Source organism: Dasypus novemcinctus, chromosome 18 (assembly GCF_030445035.2).
Source record: "Dasypus novemcinctus isolate mDasNov1 chromosome 18, mDasNov1.1.hap2, whole genome shotgun sequence".
In the NCBI taxonomy this organism is placed as follows: domain Eukaryota; kingdom Metazoa; phylum Chordata; class Mammalia; order Cingulata; family Dasypodidae; genus Dasypus; species Dasypus novemcinctus.
Genome location: NC_080690.1, coordinates 22,509,416 through 22,521,710, shown reverse-complemented (window position 1 = coordinate 22,521,710; position 12,295 = coordinate 22,509,416). Strand labels below are relative to the sequence as shown.

Sequence of the window (12,295 nt, the reverse complement as noted above, 5' to 3'; positions counted from 1 at the left end):
GGAACAGATGTAGTAGTTGAGCACCTACTTCCCATGTATGAGGTCCTGGGTTCAATCCCTGGTACCTTCTTTAGAAAAAAACAACAACAAAATAGACATTCAAGGTTTGGAGATGGAATCTAAAATTGCACTCGACACTCTCTTCCCCAAGCCTTCCCCATTTCCATCAGCGGCAACTCCACTGTTACCTTTGTCACCCAAGTCAACACTATTTTTTGCTGGGATTACTGCAGTGGTGGCTTAATAGATCTTTCTGCTTCTGGCCTTACTTCCCTCAGACTCTTCTCAACAAAGAAGCCAGAGCAGTTCTGTTAAAAATTAAGATGGGTCAGATCATATCACTTCTCTGCATAAAATCCTCCAATGGCTTCTCATCTCATTCAGAATAAAAGCCAAAGTCTTTATTATGGCCTGCCCACAAGGCCTTATATGATCTATATGTCCCCTCCAAAATTTTTTTTGATGTTTGCCTACTATGATCCCTTCCTAGCACATTCTGCTGTAGCCACTGAATGAGATGGGGGCTGCTGTGTCGAAAGGCCTGGTGGAGGGGGAGAGGCAAAGATTCCTGAACAGAGAACTGACAGGCAGAGCTCTCTGGGCCTTGTCGATGGGCTGGGCTATCTCACATGCTTAATCCTCTGGTTGAAGACTGTCTTGAGCAATGAACACACTCAGGCTTCTCCTCAAGGGCCATCCAGGTTCTATTCCTACACTCCACAGGCACTTCCTGGTTGGAGTTGCAGCCTCTAAAACTCGATGCCCATGTTGGGAGGCAACCAAGTCAAGACTGTGCCCCCTCTGGGTACGTGCATCATGCCTTCAGTCTTCTGAGGCTTCTCTGAGTGTTTTCAGATGGCACAATAGTTAGGTCACAGATAATTTCTAGTGGCCCAATGCAGGGTGCAGCTTCCCCTGATGGACTTGGATGAATTCCATTCACACAGGATGAGGAGAGGACTCATTTGGCCATTTTGTTGCAAAAATAATGGCAACCATAAGGCAATAAAACTTAATCTCTCTGGGTTTTGGTTTACAACTCTGTAAAATGGAGTTACATCCACCTCAGAGGGTAGAAGAGAAGACTGAGTCAAGCAATACAACATATGTAAAGCACCTGATACAGCTCTGTCAATGGTGCATTTTATGGCCACCGCTGTGGGAAAGGCCTGGCATATGTTATAAATGCTCACAGAAAAAAAGGGCCCATTGTAATTTGGAATCAAGACTCACATAGAAGCTACATTTTTCAGGCAAATAATTTCTATGTTCAGTATTCTGAAAATTTGATTTTTGAAAAGTTTTAAAACCAACATGAACATAAATGAGTTTTCCTATTATATGGACTGTTTATCAGGTTTCCTGATGAAAGCTCACATCCTGACAAAGCCCATATGAGATAAGCTGGCTTGCTGATCCTTCCAGCTCACGTCCTCCCCACCATGCCCACCATCCTGACCCTCAAGAACTCCAGAGGGCATCTTCATTTGCATATGTATGAGTCTTATACATATGAACCTCAGCAGCAAGGAGGAACACAGCAGGGAACATATGTATATCAGTAGCCTAAATCATAACTCCTATTTACAAAACTCTTCAATCTCCTGCTCTTCTCTAAATAACAAAAGCGTCACAACAGGTGCTGGCAGGACTGCAAGGCAATGGCTGGCCAAGAGTCAGTCACACGCTCAGGGCAGCAAACAGTAGGAGCAGGGCAAGGCCGGCAAGGCAGCCCAAGTGAGGGGAAGGGCCTGCAGGGAGACTGGCCCATGACAGCTATCGCTATCCCCTTATCTGCTTCCAGAGGGTCTCCAGTGCTTCTCTCACCTTTGTGGGATTTCAGGATTGGGTCAAGAGAATCATAATACTCAAGAACTCTGCTGCTTGCTGCAGAATACATGTGACAGACTAGGCTGACAAAAACACCCAGAGGCTTCCTGCTGTAAATGCTCACTGCTGGAGTGGAGGTGGCTCCTGCAGTGCAAGCCCAGGGATGGGGTGGGGAGATGGGTTAGGAGAGAACAGGGCTTTTGTGGCTGCTGGGAATTTGGTGGTGACAAAACTAGGATAAAAATCCCTGTTTCATGCTTTCCATCTAAGGGAAGCAGAAAAGACCTATCTTCTTGAGCCTCAAAATAAGAGAGCTTTTGAACTTAGGACCCCAATTATCAGCATGGGAGTTAAATAGGCTCTTACAGGCCAGCAGCACAGGGTCTTTGCCTTTAGGGAGACTTGAATAAACTTGCCTTGAAAGACAAGTTTATGTAAGTTTATACAGTTTTCCTGATAGGAAGTCAAAGGAGAGATTAGAGAAGCTGAAAAGTATTTTTTGTCTTCAGGAAAAGGGAAAAGCAGAGTTGCTGAGTGCTTCTTAAGTTCAGGTTTCTCTGGAGGCTGAACAAGTTTTGAGCTGAGAACCTCTTGGCCCCCATATTACCCACAGTGATGTGCTCTCAAGCACGAGAGGCCCTGAAAACTGCTGCAGCCCACCTCTTTGCTCCCTAGTAAAGAGCACAAGGAGTCAGAGTCACAGCTCTGGGCCCAGGAACACCCCTGTTTCCTTCACTAGAGGGGAGAAACTAGGTCTCAAATTCGGCAGGGAAGCAGCCCAAGGACACCATTTTTATCTATCATATGTCATAAAATCCAGGGACTCTACTCATTTTTATCTAAACAAAAAAGGTTCTATTAGAAAAATAAGTTTGAAAGCTGCCAGATTGAATCTCTCTTGCCCACAGCCCAATTTCCTCTCCTTCCTGGGCTGTGGATCTACGTTAGCTCGCTGGCTCATACTGGCAGTCTGAATTTGCTGAGTGAGATTTGTGGATGCTTTCACCAACAGGTATGTACTGAATACCCACAGTGGGTTAGGCCCTATGCCAAGCACTGGGGATTCAGCCACAACCAAAATCATGGTCGACCCTCAGAGAATTTAAGAGTTTAGTGGGGGAGCCAGCCATTAATTAAGCTATCAGACAAATAAATGTAGAACTGCACGTCTGATAAATGCAACGGAGGTGGCATAATTGGGGCAAGAGAGCATACAGCAGGTATCTGACTTGGATCAGGGGTCAGGGAATGATTCCCAAGGGACTGATGTTCTTGGGGTTAAATAATTTGGGTCAGGTTGCTTGAGGAGCAATCTTTCATTGTCTCAAGAGCCCATGGGAAAAGGGTTGGTAAATTTAGCCTTTTTCTAATGAAGCAGAGAAGTGCCAAGAACTGGGTACAGAAATTCACCTTTTAGAGACAGATTCAAGAAAACATTCATGTGTGGCAAAGATGGTGGGACACCTTGCACATTAAAATACATTTTCCTGAACAACTTCTAAACTAAGAAATGAAACATATTAGGGCCCATTCCCCTTCAGGAAATTCATGAGAAAGCTTCAAGTATGACCTCTGAGGTAGAAGATTAAAAAAAGGTCAGACAAATGTGGAAAACAACAGAAAATAAGAGTTGTGATATGAAAAGTACACCTCTAAAGGATAAGTCCAATAGTTAATTTCAGGAAAAACTTGGTAAGAATAAGCACAAGAAACAATCTTTATGGTCTCAAAAGATAAAAACATAATGCTCTAGCAGAGGAAAATTCAATTTTACCTACACCACTAAGACAGTGAGAGGTAAACAAGCTATTTGTTGTTTCCTTAGCATTCTTAGGTCTCCATTTCTCTAACTGAAAATGAAGAAGTTGAACTTGATCAGTGGTTCTCAAGCTTTCATGTGCATCAGAATCACCTGAAATGCTGGTCAAACAGATTGCTGGGCCCTACTCCCACAGATTTAGTAGGTCTGGTGAGACCTGAGAATTTGCATTTCTTTTTTTTTCTCTTCTTTATTTTCTTTTAAATGTTACGTTCAAAAAGTATGAGGTCCCCATATACTCCTCATAACCCCTACCCCACTCTGAGAATTTGCATTTCTAACAACTGCCAAGGTGATGCTGATGCTGTTGATTGAATGATCCAGACTCTGAGAACCACTAGACTAGAGGCTCACTCCAAGGTCCCCACAGGCCCAAAATTTCTAGGATTTTATGCCCATGATCTCCAGAAAGTGCAGTACTACTAACTGGCATGAAAAGTTTTAGGAGAAGAGCAGCCTGTCAAGTATGTCCTTACATCTGTATGTCTTTTTTACTGTTACTTTCCTCACATTCTCTATGATTTACCTTTTATACTGCTTAGCATGGAGCAATGCAAGAAATATGCTTAATTGCATAGAGGCTGTAGATGATAATAAACTTCTCAGGGATCAGAGATCTGAAAGAGTGACCTAAAATTAGAATACTTCAACAACTACAGAGCTAATTTAAGATGGATCAGATCATATCACTCTTCTGCATAAAATCCTCCAAATGGTTTCTCATCTCCTTCAGAATAAAAGTCAAAGTCCTTACAGTGGCTTGCCCAGAAGGTTTTATACATCTAAGTAATTATGCCTTTTTTACCGGTTCTAAAAAGATTGGGGATGGGAAAGAGATGTGGCTCAAGCGATTGGGTTTCCATCTACCATATAAAAGGTCCAAGGCTCAATTCCTGGAGCCTCCTGGTGAAGGCAAGCAGGCCCGCACCATGGAGAGCTGGCTCACAAGGAGTGCTGACCCATTCAGTGTGCTGGTCGGCCCAGGAGAGCTGGTCCAGATGGAGAACTGGCACAGCAAGACAATGCGACAAAAAGAGACACAGAGGAGAGACAATAAGAGATGCAGCAGATCAGGGAACTGAGGTGGTACAAGAGACTGAGTACCTCTCTTCCACTCTGGAAGGTCCCAGGATTGGTTCCCGGTACTGCCTAAAGAGAAGACAAGCAGACACAGAAGAGCACACAGAAAGCAGACAACAAGTGCAAAAAACAATAGGGGGGGGGAATAAATAAATCTTAAAAAAAGAAAGAATAAGATTGTGGATCTAAAGCCTTATAAACGTAAAGAGAGAAAGATAGAAGACATAGCCCCAGTAATAGATAGGGAAAAACAAAACAAAACAAAAAACCTATGCGGAGAAACACAGAAGAATATGCTCTCGTCACAAAAGGAGATTCATATATGGGACTACAGAGTTGGGAGGAATAGCATCCAGGGTCTTTTAGGATATTGCATTTTTTATTTTGCTACATGGTGCCTGTCCTGTTTTCCATCTAAACAATATACAAGAACCACGAAGTTCAGAGCTTTACAGATAGGAAGAATGGGCCCCACTTTCAAGGCATTACTTTGAATATGTTCTGCCACTTAAAAACTTTTTCACATCTGAGATGCTCTTAGAATGTTTAATTTCATTTCTAGGCTACATTCAACTCAATTCAGTGAACAATATTTAATGACTATTCAGAGAAGAAGAAACCTACTAATTTTTTTTTATTTTTTAAGGAATTTAATAGAGACAAATCTGCTCTTCCTGTTGGGACAACAGGAAAGCCTGACCTTCCTTTGTAACGTGATCCCACTGCTTGTCAGGGTCAGCACTCAGAAGGCAGTCTTGGAAAGGTCAGGCAGGTCAAGAATGTCAGGGGTTCAGGAGGTTGAGACAAACCGAATTAGGACCAGAGGAGTCCTGGTGCCAAGGCGCTCTGCCTACAGCAGCTCATGCACTCATATCCAGTTCTGTGGGAAAACTGCAGTTCTCCTGACAGCTTCCACATGTGCTGAAGTAGTCAAAATTCTCACTAAAAATAAAAAGCGTAAGTGCATGAGTGAACTTCATGGTCACAACAGGCCCTACTGACTCCTCTGGGGCCTGAGTGGGCAATGCCAGAAGACATGGTCAGAGAACCCGAGGGTTTCTTCTTTTCTCCTGGACAACTTGGAAATGGCTTCTGGAGGGACCCTAAAATTGAAGAAAAAGACTGAGAGCCTCTGGATACATCTCACCTCACCAGCACCTGCCTGTGTTCAAGCTACAAGGGATAGCAAGGAATGAAGTGACCACGGTGGCTTGATTTCCCTCGAATCAACCTTCTATTAATGTGTTAGCTCAGATTTACTTCAAAACTCAATTGGGGGGGGGAGGGGAGAAGGTATAGCTCAGTGGCTGAGTGCCTATTTCCCACGCATGAAGTCCCAGGTTTAATTCCCAGAACCTCCTTAAAAACAAACAACAACAAAAAAACCCCACCTCAATCTGGGTATTAAAAAAATAAAAAGAGAAAACTCAATCTGGGAGTCATTATCTGCCCTCCTAAGATTCTGGTGACCAATATGTAGCTCCAATGGCATGCATCCTCAGAGAGAGCCTCTAGAAAGACAAACCATCTCAAACCATCTACAATTTTTAGTCAAAACTTTTATGACCCAAAACAACCAGGTTCACGCTTTACCCTTCCCAACCCATTGGGCCAGGTGATGCCTTCTTATGATGCGTCCAGAACAAGGGGGAGACAAGTAGCAGGGCCTTGAGTCTTCCACCATGGCAGTGGCCATATGAAGTGGTGGTCAGTCTCATGGAGTACCAGTTTCTTGACCCAGAGATCTCTGACCATATCAGAAAGACAACTGGTTCCTATCATCTTACAAAACCCAACAACACTGTGAATTTAATTGTATGCTGCCTGAATTATTTCTAAGTCTTTTGTCATCTACCTTGTGAAGCATATTTTTCTAGTTTCCTCAACTGGACTGTGGGATCCTGAAGGAATGGAGAGCCTGATCTTACAATGCTTTGAATGTCCAGAATGACACCAGGATAGAGTCATTCCAGTGTGCATTAAAAAAAAAAGTGCTAGATTAAGGTTTACAGGCTTGTTTTCATATTAAATAGACTATGATTTAAATATGATGAAGAGAAGACTCTGTCTACAGTTGACAGGAAAGAACAGCGGCTGGAAGTCACCCAGTGCAGCTTCCTCAGGGAGTGGAGATGTAAGCAGGTTGTCTTGTGGATTCTGTCAGGGTAAGCCAGGTCTGTGAGAGAGCCTTCCTGCCCTCGGCAATACAAGGTTAGAAAGTTTGGCAGGACGGGTGTGCTCATAATAGTCAAGGACAGGCAAAACATGGGAAGTGGGAGCCTAGCTATATACCTTCCTTTCCTTTCTGTGGTGCTGCGTGCCAAAAAAATGAAAGAACAAATGCATCAACTACAACCAACTTCCCAGTGCCCAGGTCTCTGAACTCTGACCTTTCATTGCCTGAAATGGTATACTCCAGCCCCCATGCCATGGATTTACTGATGAGAGATGGAGAAAGTTGCATCTTTCCCAGTCATTTGAATGTTTCCTCCCAAAGCTATAGAATCCCCAAAATACCCTCCCGTAGCACTGATCCAAGGGTAATACCCCAGAGCATCACTGCCTGCAACAACAAGCCCAGATGGAACATGCAGGCCCATAAAGAACAGTGACACTTGGAGCACCACCCAGACAGAGGTACAATCTGCCCCTGCGCTGACCTGACTGTCCGTACCTAGAGCCTTCACAGATATTTGCCGGGTGAGTGGAGGGGGGATGTTGATGCACACCAGATCCACATCTTGATGTAGCAAGACATCGTCAGTCTGGCTGGTGTAGAAGGTAATGTTCATCTCCTCGGCAAGCTGCTTTGCCTCCTCTTCTGTCTTCCCCCACAGAGCCTCGATGGTGAACCCTTCTGCTCTCAGCAGTGGGACTAGAACCCGGGCAGAGCTGCCGGTCCCAAACACGCCCACACCTGGGAGCATCTTCATCCCGGCTTCTCTGTTCACCAACTCATCTCCTCATAAGAGCCTCCAGCATGGATACGACCTTCCCATAGTCCTGGTCAAACATGGTCCTAGAACAGCAAGCATTACACTGGCTATTAGTGGGGGGCATACTCAGTGCAGGTACTTTCTTGGTTTATATTCAGAAGCAACAAGTTCTCTGCCACAAAAGGACAAATGGAATACTGATCCAAAATGAAAAGCTACAGAATCTTCTTCCAAGGAGACCTAAGGACAACAGTAATGTCATCAACCAGGATCAGAGGAGGAGGAAAAATGAGAAATGGTTAAAGCTGGGTTCAAATCCCTACATTACAACTTAATTTTTGGGTGAACCTGACCAAACTATTTAACCTCAGGACCTTAACTGTAAAATAAGGAAAGTAACTGTTCTTTAAATTTCCTTTTACCTATAAAATTTCATGATTCTGTGATATTATTTGACAGAATAAAGAAAACTGGAAAACAAAAGCCAATAAAAGAGGAAAGAGAAAGAAGAATCTATAGGCTATATAGATCATAATTTTTAAAATTTATGGTATTAAGCATAGGAAAATGTTCAATCTGACCAGAAACAAAAGATATCAACAATTTTGTTCAATATATCTATCTTTACGTCTCTAGAAAGAACTGTAAAAGGACAAGATTATACCTGAATTTAATGATTACTAAGCTTGATGGGATTATGGATTTTTATTTTCTTCTTTGTTTTTCTGATTTTTCCAAATTTTCTACAATGAACAAGACTGTCTTCCTCACTGTGGAGTTTTTCTTCTGATCACAAGGGTTAAAAAATTAAATAAAAAACAAAATCAAACAAGGTTCTTCACTAGGACCAAAGTCACAAGGCAAAATGGAGGCAAGATTTAGGTGTGCTCTGAGCACAAGGTTTCCCCACACAGCCTTCCCTCAGTAAACCAGTGGTCCCCACTCTGGTTGTATATTAGGGTCACTGCCAAGTGAATTCAGACCCTTTGAATCAGACTCTGGGGATGAGGCCATGTCACTATCATGTTTTATTTTAATTTTGTATTTTGAAATAATTTTAAAATTACAGAACAGTTACAAAAATACTACAAAACCCAAACGAGAACTCCAATATACCACCAATACCCGATAACCCAGATCCAATTTGCCATATCATTGTACCACATTTGCCATATCATTCTATCTATCCAGCTATCCATCCATCAATCCATCCACCCATCCTGATCATTTGGTAATAGGTTGTATATGTCATGCTCCTTGAACACATAATAATATCAATGTATACTTCCTACAGGTTATTCACTTACGTAACCACCTAAAATACATTTATCAAGTTCACGGACTGCATTTAATTGTCATTGTGTCTTCAGATACTTTCTTTTTTTTTTTTTTTAACTTGTGGACATGTATGTACAACAGACCTTCCCATCTCCACCACTCCCAAGCATACCATTGAGTGGTATTAATCACACCTACAATATTGTACTACCCTCACCACTGTCAATTACCAGAATTTTACCATCATCCCAAACATAAGCCCTATACCCATTATACATTATCCACCCTTCCCCATCCCCCCTCCCCTGCTTCATCCCTGGTAACCTGTAATCTACTTTCTCTCTCTTTGGGTCTGCATATTCTAGCTAATTCATGTAAGTGGAATCATACAATAGCAGTCCCTTTTTGTCTGACTTACTGAGTTCCTGCTTTCAATTCTAGGAATATACCAAAAGTGGGATTGCTGGGTCATATGGCTGTTCTATGTTTAACTTTTTGAGGAACTGCCAAACTATTTTCCACAGCGGCTACACATTTCATATTCCCACCAACAATGACTAAGGTTCCTATTTCTCCACATCCTAGCCAGCACTTGTTATTTTCCGTTTTTTAAATAATAACTATTCTCATGGGTATGAGGTGGTATCTTTTTTTTTTTCATTAAAAAAATGATTTAAGTATATCATCACGGTTTTTTAAATTTTCAATACTTTAAAAAATTTAACCATATGCCCTGGACATCTTTTCATCTTGGTACATAATTATTCTTTTAACAAATCACTTTTATTGATACATAGTAATGAACCATAATCAATCCAAGGTGTATAATTGATATCTGGTGTAATCACATAGTTGTGTATTAATCATTTCAATTATTAGAGCATTTTCATTATTCCAATTATAATATTAAAAAAAGAAAAACAAACAAAAGAACCTTGTCACCTCTCATTCTCTCCATGGTTCTCCTACCATATATCATCATGTTCTTTTAAAGCTTCTCAGGTGATCCTAAAGTACAGCCAGGGCTGAGAACCTCTGAGCTATATTTAACCAAGTGAAAAATTACCTATATTCAGAAACAACAAAATTTCCTGTTTGTTCTGTGTATACTTCTTGAACCCTCTTATCCCTTCTTAATTGTAGTAAGATTAAAAGGGCAAATTTGCCACTGAGAAAATCTCTAAGAACTATTTTTTTTAAAGATTTATTTTATCTATTTCTCTCTCACCCCCTCCCCTGTTGTCTGCTGTCTTGTGTCCATTTGCTGTGTGTTCTTCTGTGTCTGCTTGCATTCTCAAGGGCACCGGGAATCTGTGTCTCTCCTTGTTGCATCATCTTGCTGCATCAGCTCTCCATGTATGTGGCAACACTCCTGGGCGGGCTGTGTTTTTTTCATGCGGGGTGGCTCTCCTTGCAAGGCACACTCCTTGCACATGGGGCTCCACTATGCGGGGGACACCCCTGCATGGCACGGCATTCCTTGCGCACATAAGCACTGCACATGGGCCAGCTCATCACATGGGCCAGGAGGCCCAGGGCTTGAACCCTGGACTTCCTATATAGTAGATGGATGCTCTCTCAGTTGAGCCACATCTGCTTCCCATCTATTTTAACTTCTGTATTCTTCCCTTCAATTTTTATACCTTTAAAACAGTTTTATCTTTTTATTTTTAAAGATTGATTTATTTACTTTATTTTTACTCATTCCCCCCTCCCTGTCTGCTCATTGTTTGTTTACCTTCTCTAGGTGGCACCAGGAACCAAACCCAGGACCTCCCACATGGGAGGTGAGTGCCCAATGTCCAGAGACACATCTGCTCTCTGTGGGCTGTGGTGTCTGCTTGTCTTCTTTTTTAGGAAGCAACAGGACCTCCCATGTGGTAGGCAGGCGCCCAACTGGTTGAACTGCATCTGCTTCCCCCTTTTTTTAAAAATTACTAACCCCCCCTTTTTTTTCTCTTCACAAACTCTTGTGTTGATGGCTGACTTTCAATAGATTGCAGTGAGGGAGCTGCTCCTTTGAGTGCAGTAACCAATATAGAGCACAAGATTTCCCATTTTAATCACATTCAAGTATATAATTCAGTAGTAGTAATTATAGTCACAATATTGCATTACTACTACCAACATTACCCCTCCTTTTTCATGACCTCAAATCACTAAGCCATTAAGCTATTATATAATTCCCTCTTGTTGACTACCTTCCTCCACCCTACCCCCAACTTTCCTTCAGTTTTCAACATTCACTGATAGGGCATTCCTTTTGTTTTGTAAATGCATCATAGTTAACAATTTCATTTGCCAATTTTGAGTACTTGGGCTATATACATCTCACCCTCCTCTTCCCTGACATTCCTCCCCCCTCACTGGCCATTTCTGAACTCCACATTTGGGCTCTTCTGCTCTTGCCATGCCCCCACTTCAGTGCTGAGGGTCATGGGGGTTCTGTTAGAGTCTTCACTCCTCTTCTCACTCTACATGCTCTGTTTAGGCCTGTTCTCTTATTCATTTCCAAGGCTTTAATTAGCCTTGATGTTATTCATACAAGCATAACAAAACCCACATGACCAAACACAAGCAGTGAAGTGAGATGGTGAGAGAATATGCTCTAATGAAGGCATCAGGACACCTGGGTTTCCAATCCTGGTCTCATTTCTTCTTAGGTGGATGCAACCTTTTTCATGTAAAACAGGTCTAATGCCATTTAGCTCCCAGGATCTTTTTAGGATTAAATAAAGACTAGTTTTAAGAGCTTATAGCATAGTATCTGGTATACAGTCAGTATTTAATAATTATTATAACCTCTCCCCAAAACTTTCTCTTCCAATATCCTGTCTCATGGAATGTGAGTCACCATTTAGCTCCACTTAGTTCCCCAACCTAGAAACCTGGTTAACACCCCCACCTTCTCTCTTGCTGCTCTTAACTCCTTATGTCTTATATCCACCCCCTCTGCCATACCCTAATTTAGCAACCACTCACCAGGATGAGGGCAACCACCTTCTACTTGATCACCCCCTTTCATCCTTCCTTTCTTCAATCCATTCCTCATACTGCAAAGAAATCTTTCTAAAATGCAAATGGTATCACACCACTCCCTTCCTTTTTAAACACTTTGATGACTTAAGTTTTTTTTAATTATTGTCTTTTTTGTTTTTTTAAGATAAATAGATCACACAAAATTGATGACTTCTTATTGGCCTCAGTGTGAAGACAAGATTCTTTAGTATGACTCACAAAGTCTGCATGATCCAGAAATTTCAAGACAGATTTAGCTTCATGCAGGGTCACTTTCAAAAGTTATCTCTGGGAAGCAGATGTGGCTCAAGCAATTGAGCTCCTGCCTACCAGT

At 42.0% G+C, this 12,295-nt stretch overlaps 1 protein-coding gene across 3 annotated transcripts in view; it reads right to left on the bottom strand.

The window, feature by feature from the left end:
* GFOD2 (Gfo/Idh/MocA-like oxidoreductase domain containing 2) overlaps nucleotides 1-12,295 on the bottom strand; it is a 52,201-nt gene that overhangs the window by 2,781 nt on the left and 37,125 nt on the right. For all 3 annotated transcript variants that reach the window (XM_058279845.2, XM_004459667.3, XM_058279846.2), the window contains exon 2: nucleotides 7,404-7,748. In XM_058279845.2, coding sequence (XP_058135828.1) covers nucleotides 7,404-7,662 — 259 coding nt within the window. In that variant the 5' untranslated portion in view covers nucleotides 7,663-7,748. The remainder of the gene's footprint in view (nucleotides 1-7,403; nucleotides 7,749-12,295) is intronic.